General features: G+C 35.8%; 1 protein-coding gene across 1 annotated transcript; it reads left to right on the forward strand.

The window, feature by feature from the left end:
• Positions 1-90: 90 nt before the first annotated feature.
• dnai3 (dynein axonemal intermediate chain 3) lies at positions 91-21,093 on the forward strand. Its single transcript, XM_051881224.1, is given in 24 exon segments — positions 91-185; positions 3,204-3,266; positions 3,455-3,508; positions 6,431-6,615; positions 6,769-6,873; positions 6,947-7,096; positions 7,197-7,396; positions 7,478-7,594; positions 7,709-7,899; positions 8,349-8,473; positions 8,673-8,762; positions 9,556-9,636; positions 10,423-10,530; positions 10,644-10,717; positions 10,806-10,959; positions 11,485-11,569; positions 12,664-12,734; positions 12,736-12,789; positions 13,005-13,068; positions 15,114-15,244; positions 16,279-16,483; positions 16,872-16,963; positions 17,298-17,420; positions 20,495-21,093. Coding segments are annotated over 24 exon segments (2,670 nt in total). The 5' UTR covers positions 91-178; the 3' UTR covers positions 20,636-21,093.
• The last annotated feature ends 36 nt before the right edge of the window (positions 21,094-21,129 follow it).

Below are 21,129 nucleotides of genomic sequence, written 5' to 3' on the forward strand. Positions count from 1 at the left end.
CGGGGCTACCGCTAAACAACGCCAGGATTGCGTGTGCGGTCTGTCAATCACATGAATCTCCGCCTCTGAAACCAAGAGCAACCGTCTGTGATGCCGGAAACTGATGCTTGAAGACAGTTCACGACTGTTTACTCGGAATAATGTTTTTATTCTATAAAGTGACACCATAAAGCTTTTAATGAGAGGTAAGGTTTATGAATCATACTGAGATTATTTATATATTTAAAAATATTACATGAGGTAAATCTTAATGACGCTCGATGTGTCCGTATTTACCTGTTTTTGGGCTTTTATCTGTTTTATGCTACGCTTAAATTCACAAAAATAAATGTATTACAGGTAGAACTTCGCTAACATATATGTTTTTCGATATTCTTTGACGTAAACACTATGGTATACGAATACTGTACTCATCTACTTATTATTAGGACTTTAGGTCACATTTAAATCAGGTTTGTGTTTAATGAATTTCATTTTACAGTATTTTTATAAAGAATTAAAAAAAAAAGATGACCCAGTCACGTTTGAAAGCAAAAATAAGTTACACATTTTAAAAGACTGAGGTGAAACTGTTTGTTTGTCAAATTAGTTTTCACCACCAGATGTCGCCCATGTGTTTTCCTCGGTTGTACAAGTGTACTACATACTGCATACTGTACTATACATGTTGTATACTATGAAGTCTGTTTTCCCCAAAAGTTTTAGAAAAAATAATCCATAATTACCATAAATACCACAATTTTAGCTCAAAATACAATCATGGCCACCAAAATATTAATTATATTTAAATTCTTATCATTTTATTTTTTTACTCAATCTTGTTCATTCAGCCAATATTCTACATAGACAATATCAAAACGGACAAAATTAATGAATAAACGTTAAGCAACTTTGCAACCTCAATATGCTTCCCCTCAGATTTGATGGCAAACTTTTTTTTTCTTGCTATTTTATGTTTATTTTGATCATTCATATGAGTACAATCATATAGTTTTAATTTACATACAGTGCTCAATGCAATCAAAAAGTGTCTTTACAATATATAGACATGTGCAATTACCTAATGTGTTTTAAATGTAAATTGTACTCCAGATTTGTTAAATTGTTTCAAAGTATAACCTTTTTTCCCTTTTTAATAAAGAAAAATAAAATGTTAAAATAAAACAAAATAAGAGTAAAAAAAGTTATAACTGAAGCTGAAAAAAACAGATCATTGGTTTTTGCACGTCAAGCGCGCACGTTTGAGCTTCCGTTTACCATATTTAAGATGGACGAAAATAAAATGCAAGTACTTTTCAAGTTGAAATAACATCGTAAGGAGTAAAAAGTACTTCTTTTTTTTCAAGTAAATCAAGTAAAAGTACAAGTAGTCAGTTTAAATTGTACTCGAGTAAAATACAGATCCCCCAAAATAATACTTAAATGGGTCATTGACGAATAAGGTTTTTAAAAGTGTAAAAAAACATAATGGAGATATAATTAATTTTAAAGTTTTTTATTATGTGGTTTTTATAATCAGTTAACACTGCTTTTGTCATTTTTTACAAGATGGACAAAATTTGTCACCAAAAAAGTCATTCGGTTTAACCAAAATTTCGGTTTTACCGAATGACAATATTTTCAAACGATGCTAACAGGCTGATATCTAGCTAACTAGCAAAAGGACAATCAAACATTTTATATTTAGTACAAGTTTTTAAAATATTCCAACATTTTCCATGTTTTATAGCGGTTGTACCGAATGACCTGATGTTTCGGGACATGCGTATGAACAAGTGAAAACATGAATTTTTCAAATAGTTAAGAGAGAGTTAGTTACTTTGCTTCATGACCATGTGGTCCTTTGCAGGTGTCTGAATGATGTCACATCCTGTCACATGATACTGACCGCATGACTTGATCCAAAATGGTCCCTTTATATTGGTTACTCCGAATGACATCAATGAAATTCATTTTTCCGGACATTCTTTCTCATAACAAAGCGACGACTTCTACACATAATTTTAATACCATTTTGCACTATGTTGATATATGATGTTATAAAATCATGCCAGAATAATATATATATTTATTACATTTTAAGATATTTTAATCACAAATGAAATGGCTGTATTGGCCTTTGGACGGTTAAACCGAATGACCTTTTGACACTTCAAAATCTTTAAAATACCTTTATATGTCGCAAAATATAATTAAAACCTTTTGGATTCAATAAAAGAAATCTAGGTGTACTACATTACATACTTTGGATGTCATATCTTTATTTTTTATTATTATTTAGGCCTTTGGACAAAAAAAATTGACCCGTCATGTCATTGACCCAAGTACAGTAATCAAGTAAAATTACCCAAGTATTTTACACCCCTGAAATAATGACTCAAAAGAAAGACACTCTGAGCATTGCATTTCAACAAATTAAGTAGGTGCTTAAGGCCTCGTTCACACAGAACGTGTTTTTGCTTTGAAAAATGTGTTTTTATATTCCACTACTTTTCCATTGTTTTTCTATGTAAACACACTAGACGGACGTGTATGACGTTATGCTCGCGGTTCGCGTCTTTTGCATCGTCTCGCACATGAGCACGACGTTTTTAAGACGCCATGTCAAGTTAAAAGAATTTCAACTTTTACACGCAGCGCCACTCATCAATGTCAGTTCCAAAACAGCTGACCAATCAGAAGAACCCAGAGGCGGGGCAAGCGTTGCAAGCTTCTGTTTACAGTAGCAAATTGGCGGCAACTGTTTTATTTGTTCATTATTGCCATTATTGCATCACGTCTCAAAACATTCCTGAGCGCTGCGTCTCGCGTTTTACAGTTTTCCATTGAAACAGTAATATACCGTAAAAAACAATGCATTCTGGGTAATATTATTTGTCGTTTTCAAGAAAGTAACCTATAGGATACTTTCTCAAAAACGACAAATATTACCCAGAATGCATTGTTTTTACAGTATATTATTTCTGTATATTACAATGCATTCTGGGTAATATTATTTGTCGTTTTCGACAAAGTAGTCTATAGGCCTCTTTTCTTAAAATGACAAATATTACCCAGAATGCATTGTTTTTATGGTATATTACTGTTTCAGTGGAAAACGGTATTTTACTGTGTAAATTTGTTTAGTTTTTTACAGTTATTTTTTGAAGAGCACCTATGATGAATATATGAAATCTCTGTCTTTCTGTCTCTTCCACCGGCAGACATGAGTTCAAAGAGACCCAAGAGCAGAGTGAGCAGTGGGACCAGTAAAGTCAAGGGGAAAGGTATGAATATTCTGTCCAAATGAACAAAAAATATATATTTTTTTTAATATTATTAATACTTATTTCTCTCATGAGACAGATGTGGTAGCACCATTGTCATCGTTTACAGCTATAATCTTGATCTAACACCTCTAGCATCTTTTGGTTTCTAATGTCTTAATTGTTTTTTTGTTTTGTTTTTTTTGCAGATAAAAAAAATGAGAAGAATTTCCCCACCCCGGATGAAGGTGCACCAGAATCTGGTAAGTGTCTCATATCACTTTTATAGAGTCATATTCAGCGCTTACAATGTCACTCAGGATCTCTTGCACCAAAAACAGTCGTAATCAGATTCTCAGATCTGTTTCGAGCGTCTGTTTCCAGCATGTATCCACTCGCTCTTGTCCATTCACCCAGCGTCTGTGATCAGATTAAAGATACAGAGACACAAACAACATGTCTGGAGACACACACCGAGGCACGTAGCCAGACCTGCTTTCTCTCGTCTTTTGTTCCCAATTTCCCGACTTGTCCTTTACACTGCTGTGCAGGTGATGACGGGGAAAGTACAAGACACTACATGCATCTTGATACCTTTTTTGTATTCTGTTTATGTTTGCATTTAAGCATTAACATGTGCATGAAATCATTACCCTCACTTTTAGGTTAATACATTTAAAAGAGCTGCAAACTCAAGTTTATTTGAAATAGCCTGACCTCTTCTGGTCAAAACAGGCCACTGCATCATAAACTGCTTCTATTAGTAAAATTAGGGCTTGTAATGTCATAAACCCAGTTAAAGTCTAACACGGCTTGTTTACAGCCTCTTTTCCATGTTAGTAGTGAAAGTGCAATTATGTAATTATACGGGCTATAAAATCATAGGAGTTTCCATTGCAGTAAAGCGCCAGCGGCTCCTAGGGATTAAATGACCTGAATGCTGCCGCTCGTATCAGATGTTGCCGGCTGAAGCGTGTTCAGCTGGTTTCTAATGATGTCTGGATTTCCCTCAGGTGTCCAAACATGTGATGTCATACAGAAAATATAACATGTACACACAATTTGATATTAATAGGAATAGTTCGCTTAGCAGAACATTCACGCTGCTCTTTTCATCATTGTTGAATCTCAACAGTCACCATTCACTATTACTTTATGCTGTATATGCTTTTGTATAATTAACTGTAGGTCAATCCTTTTATATCACTGAATATCTTCTGATCTAAAGGCCGGGTCTCTCATCCGTTGGGTGTCTCTCAGATGTCGGTTCAGGTTCAGCAAGGGAAGCTGATATCTCTGTTTGTATAACACACTCCTCCCTCGTTCAAGAGAACATCTGTCAGTAAAACTCTGGACAAAAGTGCTGTGAGCTTTTGGTCGTGTCACACCTGTAAGATAAAAAATAAGAATGAAAGATACTGGAAATATGGCAGATAATTCTGTGAAGTACTTCATCTTCCATTAAGTATTTGTCTCATAGTTTTAAAAAGAAAGAATATCAGCGCTGAGATCAAACAGAGATCATTTGGAGACTTTTGCTGAATGTCCATCTAGTAATCACCCACAACAATATAACAACTACATAGCAACCCCCTGGCAACTATCCACAACACTCTAACTACTGCATAGCAACCCCTTGGCACTCTAGCAACTTCATAGCAACCCCCTGGCAACCATCCACAACACTCTAACTACTGCGTAGCAACCCCTTGGCACTCTAGCAACTTCATAGCAACCCCCTGGCAACCATCCACAACATTCAGGCTACTGCATAGCAACCCCTTGGCACTCTAGCAACTTCATAGCAACCCCCTGGCAACAATCCACAACACTCAGGCTACTGTATAGCAACCCCTTGGCACTCTAACAACTTCATAGCAACCCTCTGGCAACCATCCACAACACTCTAACTACTGCATAGCAACCCCTTGGCACTCTAGCAACTTCATAGCAACCCCCTGGCAACCATCCACAACACTCTAACTACTGCATAGCAACCCCTGCCACTCTAGCAACTTCAAAGCAAGCCCCTGGCTGCCACCCACAACACACTAGCAACTGCATAGCAGTCCATTGGCACTCTAACAACTGCATAGCAACCCCCTGGCAACAATCCACAACATTCCAGCAACTGCATAGCAATCCCGTGGCACTCTTGCAACTGTATAGCAAGCCCCTGACAACCACCCACAACAGTCTATACACTGCAAAGCAACCACAAAAAATACTACAGCCACTGCATAGCAAACCCTTGACAACCACCCACAACACTCTAACAATAGCATAGAAACCCTCTGGCAACCATTCACAAGACTCTGGCAACTGCATAGCAACCCCCTAGTAACCACCTACAACACCCTACATCTGCATAGCAACCCAATGGCAACCACCCACAACACTCTAGCGACTGCATAGCAACCTCGTAGCAACCACTCACAACACCCTAGCAACTGCATAACAACCCCCTGGCAACCACCCACATCACCAAGTTTTGCATAAGCATTCACATTTTCTTATGAACATAAAAATCTAGCTTCTCCAGGCATTTCAGAAGAAATATTTCAAACAAAGTTGATATGTAGTCCCCTAAAATCAATGATATCTCCTGAGCAATGAAAGACAAACGTTTGAGTAATAACCCTTTGCTCTGGTGTGGCACAATCTCTCGTTCATTTAGTCTGGTCTGAGGAGCTGTACTAAATGTAGGCGGGTTCGGCATGAAGCTAAAGGTTCAGAACAGAAAACCGCCCACTTTGTTTGTAAATACATGTTCTGAGGGGCTTGTGTCCCCTTTGAAGAGACAAAGTGCTTCAACAACACTGTCATTAAGATGAGCCGTGTTTACTGACGTTTATTGGTCTTGGATCTGAGCAGATATCTCCGGATTAACTACTGTGTGTGACACACGTCTACTTTTATAGCTGTGACTATCTCCAGCTTCAATAAAATGATAAAACTCAATAAAACTATCTCTGGCTCATGTCATGACAAACAGGATTTTTCTTTGTTTCATTTTAATAAAATAGTGTGATGTACTACAAGACATACTGTTACTTTCACAAACAAAATTACGACTGTTTTTGGTGCACCTTGACTGACATATAATACAGCAAATGTTGCCATAAAACTGCTAAAATTCAAATTCATATCCCTGTTCAGTATTATATATACCTGATCTCCCACAGGTCATCCTGAATACATCTTCCCGCTGGTCCTGACCTCCGCCACACAGGAGCTGTTTGGTTGCCGGGCAGATGAGGATGTAACCGGAGAAAATCCTTACAAGCTGCTGAAAAAGGAAGACATCATTCAGGACCTGAAAACCAGAGCGGCCGTGTCTGACTTCAGCCCCATCAAACAATTAGTGCTGGTGAGATTCACAAACACATTCTGAACCCGTTCATGAGCTGAAGATCCAAACCTCAGCAGATGGAGCTGATTTAGGGTAGCCTAGTGGTTAACAATCTGGTTCAAACCCTGAAAGGTCTGTTTTATTCTATTCTGTACTGTTGTTTTTCTGCAGGAGTACCCTGAAGATGAACTTCTGCTGGTGTTTGACAGAGACTTCACATACGGACAGAGCTTCTATCTGGTGCTCACAGAAGAGGCCAAAGAGAACATGTTAAAGGTGAGCGATGGATGGATGGATGGACAGATAATTTTGAGATTTTCGTTTTTTTTTATATAGATTGTGTTTGTAGTCTCCAGTACAGGGTGATGATGAGGAGCTGGTGGAGGATGAAGAGGAGGAGGACATGATCGTGCCAAAAACTCCAGAGTCTCATCCGTGGATCTCTCTGGGAAGTGAGCAGGAGATCGAGGAAGAGTCGGTCACAGAGTCCAGACCCAGAGTAAGAGAAGCCTTTAGTGCTGACATAATTTCTAACGTCATTTTCAGGTTGTGTTTGAGCTTTAGCTCACCTGTCTCTCTCTCTCTGTCTGTCTGTCCAGCTCAGGTATAAGATCTCTCCTCTGATGCGGCACTGCGGCGCTCCGGTGTGTTTCTCTGACCGCAACACTCTGGACGGGAAGGATGGATACGTGGAGTGCCCATCATATGAGGACAAGAGCTTCAGCATCAGACAGATGGAGAGACACACAGCCATTCAGGCCTCCAGCGACACCAAACACTCGTCCACTCAGACAATGTGGTACAAACACCTCGAGACGTTCACATTATCTCAACTTTCTATGATTTGCATGATGCACTGAGAAATGGTCACGTGTTACAGGAAGTACCCAAAGAACATGTGCACCCAGTACGAACCCCGAGAGTTCAGTCCTGAGGAGAAAGAACATCACCTGCGATCAGAAAACATGAAGAACTTCATCATATCTGTAGCAATAAGGTAGGACGTGTGAGTTGACAAGGTGAACATGACGTTTCAGTCCCAAGTACTGCTTTCTTACTGGCAGCACTGTAGTCTGTGTTATTCTGAACTCACTTCTCTGGCGTCTCACAGGTTTGAAATCTCCCTGCAGCAGAATCACATCGCAGACGTGTTCTGTGACGACTGGACGGCCCTGTGTGAGGACGACGGCATGCCGACGGGGAAAACAGAGACACAGCTGAAGGAATATCAGTCTTTCATGGACCTTCACTTCAGCAAAGAGAAAAGCATCAGCCACGTCCACTGGCATCCCACCATCAGCGGTCAGCACGAGCTTCGCTGTGGACAGAATAGGACTTATAAGTCATTTTAGTCAAAGTAAATAAGTAAACAAATAATAAATACGTTTAATAAATAATTAAGTAACCAAATAAAATGGCAATAGTGCAATATAAAATTAAATAAAATAATAATAAAATAGCCATAGTGCAAAATAAAATAAAAAAATATTTATAGTGCAAAAAATATCCATAATGCAAAAATAAAATGTAATAATAATAATAAAGTAAAATATCCATAGTGCAAAAATAAAAACACAATAATAAAATAAAATAATAATAAAATAGCCATAGTGCAAAATATCCTAACCCTAACCAAAGTTCAAAATAAAATGATAACATATGTTTTATTTTATAATCAAAATGTGACCAAATTGTGCTGCATTTTCACTATTATTCTGCATAATAAATGTGTGTTTTGTGTGTGTTTTCAGGTGTGATCGCTGTGGCCATGACAGAGAGACTGTCTCTTGAGGAGCGGATCGATAACTCCACTAAACTCCTGTTAAACCCGTCCTACATTCTCTTCTGGAGCTTCACTGACCCCATAAATCCACAAGTAATCATCATCATCAAAATCAACAGTATATATTAAGTATACAAAAGTATACTGTGCATTATGTAAATAGCATGTAAAATACAAAATAAACAATCAAACAATGGTTAATAAAAACATTTCTATTGCGTGCTTCTTTAATAGAAGCAGAAACGTGAGCAGAAGAACAGATGTGAACTCAATCCGTCTGTTTTCTTTGCAGTTGCAGCTGGAATGTCCTGACGATGTTCTTAGTTTCCAGTTCTGTCCATCCGACCCGAATATCATCGCTGGCGGCTGCATGAACGGCCAGGTGCACAGTTAGTTTAGAAATCTTCTCTTTTCTTTCTCGGCTTCACCTTCCACTTGCTTTAACTGTTCCATCATTTTATTGTAAATTTTATCTCTTATGTATCTGTTTTGATTGTTTTATGTTTATTTTAAAGGAAAGACACTATAGGTAAATAAAATAATTGTATATATCACCATATTTTCCCCAGTTTATTCGAAGTTTAATAAAAGTACATTAAGACAGTTGTATTTTATTACAAGTTTTCTAGAATGTTGGGGAACCATTATCGAACTAAATATCCACTAATTTGTATACATTTCCAGACCATAAATCTGAACATTGGATAAATCCTGGTTCAAAATTCTTGTTTAATTCTGTTGACATATTAGAGTTAAAGGTTTTTACAGAGGGGATTTGGGATCTCTCTTTTATCACTCCATAAATCAGAAAATACTGTCAACAGACAGAAAAAAAAAAACATTTTCACCATGTTTTAAGGAATAAAATGTTATATAAACCAGTGTGAATGATATATGAACAAACCCCACAGTAAAAACCTTCAGAATATAGTCAGGAATAAAACTGTAAATTTTGGTGTTTGTAAGTGCTGCTGAAGTGGAGGAAAAAACTTTTAAAGATACGTATCGTAATCGAACTCTACAGACGCAAATTGATAAGTGCAATAAAATAAAGACTTAAATGTGTATTTTGGATGTTTTCTTTCAACTAATCTGAAGGAAGACATTTTATGGAGGCAAAATAGCTAATAATCTAAAAATTGACCAGTGCATGAAAAAACTTGTTCTGTTTACAGGTAGTATTATGGGATATTTCAGCACATGTGGAAAGACTGCATGACACCCGGAGCGTCGGCAAAAACATCTCAAATAAACTAGTGAGTTACACACACACACAACAGCAGTTCACAACTGGTCATGTGACCACCAACAATCTGTTTAGAGCTTATTTAATGATTTGACGGTTAACTGATACCTGATAACACACTTATACAATCACAGACGAATCCTGTGGTTATTAAGAGCATGTGTGTGTTTACTAGCAATACTTTGGCTACCATATTCTGTCCAGATGTGCTAAATATGAGAAAACCTGCCTTTGATGACATCCTCAAATGTAAAAATGACATCTAAATAAAGACTGTGTTAGTTTCTAGTTATTATTATTAGCTTTATAAAACAATACTAGATTATGGTATGTGCTCATTCAGATACATTGTAAAAAAATATCCTAATTTTAATGGTAAAAGACTGTAAAAATGCTATTGTAAAACTTGTACAAAAAATTGGTAAATGTGGAAGTGAAAAAGAACAAGTCATCTTATAATATACAGTGGACGTGTGCACGAGTGCAAGCATGAGCAGTAAGTTATTGCCTGCAGTTTAATTAATGGCCACCGGTGTCGCTAATAACAAGGGTCTCTGAATTCTACATACAGCCTCTTTAAATAATGTTAACAGATAGAACTTTTAATATTAAAAATGTTATTAGTAAATGTTGAGATTAACATTAATTAAGATTAATAAATACTGTAGAAGTATTTTTCATTCTTAGCTCATGTTAACTAATGTACTCAACTAATGTTAACAAATGAAACCTTATTGTAAAGTGTTACCACTTTTTTACACTACAGGTAAATAAAAATATGTGCATGTTATTCCAGGACAAAAACAATGCAATTCCAGTGGTTCGGTACTGCGCTGTGTCTGGGATAGAGAACGGACACAAAGCTCCGATCACAGATATCCAGTGGCTTCCAGAAACCTTTGAGGTAAACAACAGGTCAACTGTCCTGTCTTTAAAAACTGAAAAATATAGCAGTTACTATACCTTTAAGAGTTTAATATTGAAATAAGCATTTCTGTTCATTAATTTCTCATTCAGGTATCCAGATTAGGGATTCCTGTGGAAAATACGAGTCGTATCTCTGTCCAGATGGTCACGTGTGCTCCTGACTGGTGCTGCGAACTACATTAAATTCACACATACATGTTTATGCACTTGTTTAACATCAAACTCACTCCTTAATGTTTGTGTGTATTTTAGCTGTGTGTTATTCTGGGATCTTCGACCTCCTCGTGCCGTGTCTCAATCCCTCACGGACGTGAAACAGAAATCAGAGGACAAGCCTCTGGAAAACCCTCAAGGTGTTCCAAATACATTCAAACACCTCAACCTGACCTGGAAACCCTTGATCCGAGTAAGTGATGCACACAAACACGGTTTGAAAACACATGCATGTCTAGGGCTTTTCACACTGTGCTTAAAGTCGGCATGAAGCGGAAGTTGAGCTAGTATTTTCGTCCCTATTGTGCTGTATATATCTGAGTGAAACTCTTCTGGAACAAGAACAAATTTAGGGCGGGGCTTGATTTTGTCTGGGGAATTGATTGGATGGTTGTGGTTTGCTATTAGTGGATCTCATGTGAGTGACAGGTTGCCCCGCCCTCGTCATCAGAGAAGAGATGTTGCTTCCTTGTGCCCTTCCACCATGTCCAGTATACTCAGTTTTTTTTCTGACAGCATACAATATTTAAAAAGATGTATAAACATTAAATTAGAAATTAAATTTGTCTCATATTTGATGAAGTCATTGATTGTTATGTTATGTTATGTTATGTTATGTTTATTACTGTGAAGCTGCTTTGTTTTGTATAAAGTGCTTTTTAAATCAAAGTGACTTCATTTGAAAGCCCTTAAATCAGGTTCACTCCGTCTGCTGCAGGTCTCCTTACCAAAGATCGGCTCCAGTGGTGAATACAGTCCTCTGAAGTTCAGCTTGAGGGACAATACAGTGGACTACATTACAGGTGAGACACCAGTAGTTTTTTAGATTTTTAAAAACACTCCCGTGAGTGTTTGTGTAAGCGTGCTGTGAAGAGCATCAAAGGTTTCTATTTACAATGCGTTTATGCATAAAACAAAAAAAATATATATATTGGAAAATATATATTAGAAAAATATATTTTTGTTTTCATAGAAATAAATTGTTTAGGTGTTTTTCTTTTGTATGTTTACCTGCATGTCATGTGACCATTTCCTGATATCAGAGAACCGTGAACGTGTTGTTTATTTATTAACAAGGTAATATATTATAATATGTAAATATTACCTTATATGTAAAATTCAGAAACCCTTGTTATTAGCGACACCGGTGGCCATTAAGTGAACTGCAGCCAGCATGTTCGCACTGGTGCACACAAGAGACTGAACGTGATTCAAGGCCTTGATATACTCGTGACAAATGTCTTTCTCATTCTTCACTGAGAAATAAAAAGAAGTTGTAAATACCTTTGCAGCGATATACTGTTAACGAGCATCCTGACGGCGTCCATACTTAGATGAATATGTAAATATTGCTGCATGCTTTACTCTTAATAACAAAATAAACACACAAACAAAAATGACAGCGGTGAGAAAACAGCAGTTAAATCATCTGATCACAGCGATGTGAATATATTTGCACCAGCTCTGCGATTCATGTCGACAGATGAGGTCATTAAAATTACACTTATGATAGTTTGATTATAAAGTATATTTGAGACAATATAGATCTGAATATGTAAGACTATAGTTTGAATGAATCTCTTTTCTTTGCATGACTCATTGACATTACTGTTCAGAACGGCTCTTTCGGCATTATCCTGAACATTGTATAAGCATTCGTTCGTTTCATGTGTCATTGAACAGAAGAGAGGCTCTCGGGAGCGTAAACATCACATCCTTTAGATTTTCCCACCAAAAACGTCCCTGACCAAGTCTGCCAGTTGTTACTTATGAGTAAAGAAATGATGACAAATTTTTCATTTTAGGGTGAATGCATTATTGTGCGACTCAAGCCAATTTCTACTCACATTTGATGCATACATTTTGCATCCATTCCTCTTATCTGTCTTCTCTCTAGGTGATAAACCCACACAGATCACGGAGCTTGAAGAAGGCTGTGGATTCGCTCAGCTCCGGGTGCCGTCGGCCCAAACAGCAGAAACCTCTAGAGAACATCAGCACCAAACTGTATGTGGGGACGGAGGTGAGACGATGGGTCATTTCAATGACAGAACGGGCAAAACATGTTTATAAAACAGATTCCATGCAGGAGCCATGTTCTTAAATCACACATCAACCGCTTTCCATCCACTGAACTACAGTACATGTACATAGTACAGTAAAATATCTTGTATAGTAGTTCATTTCTGTCTAAAGTGGTTGTCTAAAGACAGACGTGTGTTCCTGAGTCTCTTTTAGGATGGAGAACTCATTTACACCGACTGGAAAATGGAGAAGGACAACGACTCAGGACGACTCTTCAGTAAGTGAACACCCAAACAACACGTTTACACACATACACAGATGAAAACATGTGGGTTTGAATTCAAAGGTTTACACCTCGTGATAGTTGAGTTCTGTCACTATTGTTCACTTGATCGAGAACCTGAACCTCCGGCTGTTCCAGGGGATCCCAGTCGGAGGAAAATCAAGATTAAATCGCTTTTAAATTTAAATAAGCATCTGCTAATAAGCAATACATATATAAAAAGCATGTTTTACTCACCTTTGTGTCATTCCAAACCTGTATGTTGTTTGAAGAATCTTCACGCTGCTCTTTTCCATTCGAAACTTCATAGTGAAGAATTAACTTTCTGCATAAATATTTATTTTGCACAAATTTAATAAAAAAACACATTTTTGATGCCATACAATAAATTATTTAGCTGTCTTTCCTTATTATATAACGCAACAAACACAAAGTTCTAGAGTTCTGGAAAGAAAAAAAAACAACTGAATAAAATTAAAACACTTACTAAAAAAAAAAAAGAAATATTTTGACGGTAATATCTTGTATGTTATTTGGAGAATCTTCACACAACTCTTTTCCACACAAAACTTCATCTGATCACGTCTGTCAAGATCCAAAGTGGACAAAAACACCACAGAAGCCAGATTAAACACCTGCCATTTTACTGCAGGAGCTGAAGATCTCCACAATCAGCTCTGACAAACAAAACCACACTAAACCCTTCACGATTAATGAGGAAACCACATAATGAGTCATCAGCGAGCTCCGCTTCTCAGACGATGACGTGTGTAATGAGTCAATAAAACAGGACCTGTGCTGTCCAAACTCTAAATCAATCACTGTTCATCAAGCTGCTTGTGGTTTCCCAGCATCCCTCCTGCTTCAGAGAAACCCTGAGCTCATGGTGAAGGCTTCTGGAAGAGATCGAACCTAATTCGACCAAACCGCCACCTTGAGCCTGTAAACTGAGGAAATTACAGACTAATTTCCATAAATATGACAGTATATTAAGTTTCATTAGTGCTGAGTGCGATAAAGCAGTGAGTTTGAACAATAGAGGTCATTTACTGTAAGCGTTCCATCTTAATGAAGTTACTGTTGCTGTCATTTCTTTCTCAGTCCTGTTGTTCCATTCATCTCTTTTCTTTTGGCACATGCTTTTCACACTCTAGTGTATTTGCTTGTTCCCTATAGTAATATATACTATTATATTTACACATGCATTTGGCAAATGTTTTAATACATTGCATACATTTTTTTCAATTTATGCATTCTCTGGGAATCGAACCCATAACCCTGACCTTGATAATGCAGTGTTTGAGCAACAGTACATGATATAAGAACATTAAAAACTCTGTTTAAAAACAATTTTTGAGATAAAATATTTACTCAAATACCCCAAAATTTTAAGTTAATATTTCAATAATTTAACAACATACTAAACGTGCTAAAAAGATACAATATTTTTTAAATAAATTAAATTTAATATAAATAATTTGAAAATAAAAACAATCAAAATCAAACACATACTAAAAAGATTAAAACATTTTTGAAATAAATAAAATTTAAAATAAATTATTTGAAAATAAAAACAATGAAAATAAAACAAGTACTAAAAATATATATTTTTTGAATAAATTAAAAACAAAATAAAAATAAAAACAATAAAAATAAAATACTAAGAAAGGTGAAATATTTGGTTTGAAATAAATTTAAAAATTAAATACATTTAATATAAAATTTAAAAATTAAATACATTTAAAATAAAAAAAAAACATGCAGGTAAACAAATGAAATATTTAATCTTTTTTAGTATGCGTTTTATTTTGAAATATAAATATATATAAATATATTTATAAAAAACATTTCATTCGACTCAGTTTTTGCACTGAACTTGTCACAGTGCATTCTGGGATTGCATTTTCTGTAGGTTTGCATTATAAGGGTAGTTCAGTCTGTCATCATTTCCTGTGTTTTGGATCTTATGGTTTATTTTTATTTTTGTTGGTATAATATTATATACAAAAGTTGAGTTTTTCACATCTCTTTTCTGTCAGGTGCCAAACCTAGCCATCGGTTCCTCTCACACCACACTATGATCAACACCGTGAGCCGCTCTCCGTTTTTCAAGGACATCATCCTGACGGTGGGCAGCTTCAGTTTCGCCATCTGGAAAGAAGGGGTCACGGTGAGGTCACGGCACAGTCACATCAAATACGGGCAAACGGAAAAAAGCATCTGTGTTCTACAGTGATTTTTTTATTCTTTAAGTGTGAAAAGTGTAAAAATCTAGTTATGTTGTCTTGAGGAAGCCAACATACTGAAATGCTAATTAAACTTAAAGTTATTATTCTCTAGGAAAGCCTAGCAACTAGCCTAGGATATGCTAAATAATGCTAGCAACATGCTAAAACATGTGAGAAATTTGCTAATTCATGTTAGAAACATGCTAGCAATGTGCTGATTGGTGCTAGAAGGATTCTAAATTAGAAACATGTTAAAACATGCTAACAAAGTGTTACATCATGCCAGAAACATGCTACCAATGTGTTAAATCATGCTAACAAGATGCTAGCGATGTGCTAATTCATGCTAGCAACATACTAGCAGTACACTTATTCATAATAGAAACATACTCGCAACATGTGAAAAAATGCTAGCGATGTACAAATTAATGATAGGAACATGTTAAAACATGTTAGCATTTTAATTTCATATTTTAATTCATGCTAGCAATGTGTTAAATCATGCTAGAAAATACTAACAATAATGCTAAATCATGCTAGAAACATGTTAAACATGCTAGCAATGTGTTAAATCATGTTAGAAACATGCTAACAAAATGCTATATCATGTAAGCAATGTGCTAATTCATGTACAAACATGTTAGCAATGTGTTAAAAATGCTAGCAATTTGCTAAATCATGTTAAAAATATGTTAAAAATGCTAGCATTGTGCTAATTCATGTTAGAGACATATTAGCAACATGCTCAAACATGTTAGCAAAGTGTTAAATCATGCTAGAATCATGTTAACAATGTACTAAAGCATGCTAGCAATACGCAATCAAAAACATCCTAGCAATCTAATCCTTTCTCAAGCTAGCATCAAAGTTTGTCTTGACAGATAGTTTATCAGTAGTTTAAAATAGTTTTTGATGGAGTTTAGCATGTGCAGTATATGATTCTGTCTCACTCGAGTTTTCTTCCATCCCGTTTCAGAGTGGCCCGATCCTCTTGTCGGCCTGCTCCAAGATGATGTGTATGGTCGGTCACTGGTCCCTGTCCCGACCGGCGGTCTTCTTCATTGGGAAGGAGGATGGAAACATTGAGGTTTGGGACCTGCTGCAAAACACCCATGAGCCCTCGCAAACCCAGAACATCAGCACCGCCTCCATTACCTGCATCAAAACCAGCAGCACCTCCGGTAAGCCAAAAGACTGAAATCTAGAGGTCAGGATTCGACAGAAAGAAGTTAAAGTGGTCATGACATGGATTTTTTTTGTTCCTTGAGGTTCACTTATATTGTTAATAAAGTTTTTTGCACAAAAAACAAATATATATGTGGAAAAACAATTATTTTCAACCTTTTTTCTGAGCCTCAGTCTGAAATTATCCGTTTTTAAGGCACGGCTTCTGTATACTGTATCAGTGTAGACAGCTTCAGTCATTATAATGGCTTCTATATGCTTTTGACATGACGCTCACATCCAGTGTAGGCAAATGTCAGCTGTTAAGTCACTGAATGCTAGTGGGCATATAACTATTCGTCGTTATAACTGATGTATATAACTAGTTATACATCTCTCCCATAGCGAAGCATCATCTTCTGGCGGTTTCAGACCGTATCGGCACCCTACACATCCTACAGATCCCATGGACCCTGCGCAAATCCTCCAACAACGAGGTGAGAATGTCATCTCGGATAAGTGACGTGACGTGTGGCCAAGTATGGTGTCCCATACTCAGAATATGTGCTCTGCATTTAACCCATCCAAGTGCACACACAGAGTAGTGAACACACAAAGCTTGGAAATGTAAAAAGGGTCCATTGCAATAGATTCTGGGATTGGGATTAAAAGAGATATTTAATGCTGACTTGTTTGAAATTAGGTATCTTATAAGGAAGCTGCCTAACATTGCCAGAACAGCCTGAGCATGACTATAAATGCAGTCTATGTAGGAAGCACACTAGGACTGATAACTGAGATGCATGTGTAACTGCTGCGTGTTCCCTGCAGATACAGAATGTGAGGAAGTACTTTGAAAAGGAAGAGGAACGGCTAGAGTACTTTGAGAAACGGCAGATCAAACATGAGAAGCAGAAGAAAGAGATGGAAGCTGAACAGCTGAAGAAGAAGACGGTGAGGGAGGAAAACACTTGTTTAAAGGAACATTTACCTGGGGTTTTTATAGTTAACTAAAACTAAAACCATGAAAAACATTTTTGTTACTTGAAATAAACGTTATCTGAAATTAAACAAAATATATATATATATATATATATATATATATAGAAAAACTTATTTCAGCTAGTTGCCAAAGCAATATTTCTCATTTTCACTTAGTTTAACATGATGTAAATAACTAAAACTAAAAATTAATAAAACCATTATAAAATAGACAAAAACAACAAAGTTGAATCATTACAGTAAGGATGATTTATCGTCTATTTCTATGTGCTTTGAGATTACATACACTCAAAACATATTTAGGTGTTATGTTAAATATATAAACCTGGTTATTGTGTATTTAAAACACACTCAGTTTATTAGTACTATTAGAGAAATCTGACCTGTTTCGTTTGTGTATGACTGACACATATGCATCACGTTAAGTTTAGTAGATTTTTTGTGTTGGAACACTGTGTAATTCAAATGGATGGAAATTTTTATATGCAATTCAAATACATGAATCTTAAAATTAGGCCCAAATATTTTCTTAGTGTATTTCCATATGTATATGTATCTTCTTGAACATATTTTGGGGACAAATTTGTACCCAGAGGTGAGCTACACCTGACAAAACCTTCTTTTGGGGACATCCTGATTTGTAATAACAACATAAAAAAAAAAAAAAAAAAAAATATTGTAAAAGTGCTGAAAGTTTTCTGTTAGGGTTAGATTATAGTATAACTAGCTGTATATGAAAACAATAGAAGTCTATGCAATGCCCCCATTTAGACAGCTATGTAGATGTGTGTGTGTGTGTTTAAGCTCACAGCAAACACAGATGAAACCCACTGCAGCAGCTGTACTTCAGCTGGAATGTGTGATTGAGTGATTCCAGATCTGCTCAGACTTGCTGAATATATTTACTAAATATGAAAGTATGCTGCTGTCTGTGTTCTCTGAGGGTCTAAAACACACATTTGTGTTTCACACCCCGCTGATGCCCACGGACACACAATGCTGGAGGGGTTCTGAGAGAGATTTCAAGACACTTAATGTTTCTGATTTAAGGCGAAACCATTGTTATTCCAAGTACTGGTCAATTTTGAGATTTTGGACTATTTTGCTTCCATAACATTCTTCCTTTAGATCAGTAGAAAGAAAACATCCAAAATACACATTTAAGTCTTTATTTTATTGCACTTTATCTATTTGCGTCTGTAGATTTAGATTATGATACATATCTTTAAAACTTTTTTCCTCCACTTCAGCAGCACTTACAAACACCAAAATTTACACTTTTATTCCTGACTATATTCTGAAAGTTTTTACTGAGGGGTTTGTTCATATATCATTCACATTGATTTATATAACATTTTATTCCTTAAAACTTGGGGTTTTTCCAGCTGTTGACAGTTTTTTCTGATTTATGGAGTGATAAAAAGAGAAATCCAAAATCCCCTCAGTAAAAACCTTTAACTCTAATATGTCAGCAAAATCAAACAAGAGTTTTGAATCTGGCTTTATCCAATGTTCAGATTTATCTTCTGGAAATGTATACAAATTAGTGCGTATTTAATATGGTAGTGCCTCATTTGCATATTTAAACATAACATTCCAGAAAACTTGTAATACAAAACAATTGTACTGTGATTAATCAACTGGGAAAAGTATGGGAATATGAATTAGTTAAAATTATTACCCTAATTCACCACTCTTGTCTTAAATTCTCATTTTTATGTTTTCCTTCCTATACTTTTCTACTTCAGTAGATGTTTGGTGTTTTAGGAGGTGTTCTTCCTCATTTTTACCTTTTTTTCCTCTACAATTTTAAAAAAAAATCTTTAATCAAGATACATTTACATGAGAAGCAAAATGACTTAAGATGTCTTGTTTTCTGAAAAATGTATCAAAATTAAGTGTTTATGATTTCAAGAAAAATAACTGCCAATTGGGTCATAAAAATAAGCTTGTTTTTTCCACTACATTACGTTTATTTATCTGGCCCCATTGGCAGATATTTTTCTGTCTTGATCATAAACTCATTCATTCATTTTGATACATTTTTGGAAAACAAGACTTAATATCTTAAGTAATTTTGCATCTCAAATAAATGTATCTTGAATGCGGTGCTCTTCGATCATTTTAAAAAATCTGAATTTTTTTCATCAGAACTGTACAAAACTTGGTAAAGGTTTTTACACTTGTAATGTGAACAAAAAAAAAAAAATCATGGACATGATCTGAAAAGGTTAAATGATCCTGAAAATATAGTCACGCTTGTTCTCCTCGCCATCATAAATGAGCGAATTGGAAATGAATGGGAAGTGAATCTCATCTAGTGGAAGCATTTGGTACTGCGCCCAAACAAACTCTTACTGAAAGCTCATTTTTGACATATCAACCTCAAATGTGGACACAACTTGTTTAGATTTATGGCTTTGCACTGTAAAACATGATATATATGAAATATAAAAATTGAAAATAGTATTTTTGTGCATTTTTCATAACAATAAGCTTAAACTTATATAACCTTTTTTAAGTTCACTTTTCAAAAATGTTTGTCACTTCAGCAATAATCTGCCAAGCGTCTTCTTTAAAAAGAGACCAAACTTAAGTCTGTGCTCCAAAGATTCAAAATTTATGACAGTTTAAGTTGGAAATTTAATTTTCAGGTCTATGCTCAAAAAGTGAATAAATGGATTATAAACTACTGCATAATTTAGTACCATGAAATCCCCTAAAATAAATAAATAAATAAATAAATAAAAAACATTATCAAACTAAAATATAGTACATTAATTTCATTTAAATGATAAAAAAGTAATTTTTGACTGCCACACGAGGAGCCCCAGAGGGTTAAGATGTTCTGGAAAACCAGACAAAAACACTGAGGAAGATGTTTTTTGCAGCGCACACTGTTTTTGATTGTTTAGTCTGAACGCACTGATGATGACTTTAACAAACCACATGAAACGTTGGTCTCTATCAAAAGCTGTAGTGTGAAATGGCCTTAACTTTTTTGTGTTTGATTACTTGTTCATCAGGAGCCAGTGATGCCACTGAAACAGGAAGAGGAGCTGGAGGCGGAAGCACTGAAGGAATATGAACAGTTTCTGGCTCTGGGGAAGGACATTTTGAAGAACATGGGCCTCCTGACCGAAACAGAGGACGAATCAGACCTGTAACGCATTACAGACATCATCATCATATCATCACCATCACCATCACGCTCTAGAACAAAGCACAAGAATCTAGAAATTAGAGCTGAGTCAGATGTTCAGATAACATGAATTAACACTGGTATTTGTACTTCTGTAAGTTCTTAAAAATTAAACCTGTCTAGGTTGTTATTCCGATTAGAACAATGAAAATCATTCAGTGTTATTCAGTGTAAACTTGCTTTTCAAGTTGGAACAACGTTCCAGATCTAATCATTTGATATCAACTCAAGGACCAAATAAGAATCAGATGAGGTCAGAAATTCAAACCTTTTGGATTATTCTAATTTATTGGTTCCAAAATATTTAGACAAAAATCTATTAGCAAAACATTAGAATCCTTTAGTTTTTTAAAAACTGTAGCTAAAACTACTTGTATTAAAAGTTTTCTGAATGTAAAACATTAAAGTTTGTTAAGAAGGGCAGATGGTGTGTTTGGTTCTTGCGAGCTGCAAGCGCAG

This window comes from Ctenopharyngodon idella, chromosome 22 (genome assembly GCF_019924925.1).
Source record: "Ctenopharyngodon idella isolate HZGC_01 chromosome 22, HZGC01, whole genome shotgun sequence".
In the NCBI taxonomy this organism is placed as follows: Eukaryota; Metazoa; Chordata; class Actinopteri; order Cypriniformes; family Xenocyprididae; genus Ctenopharyngodon; species Ctenopharyngodon idella.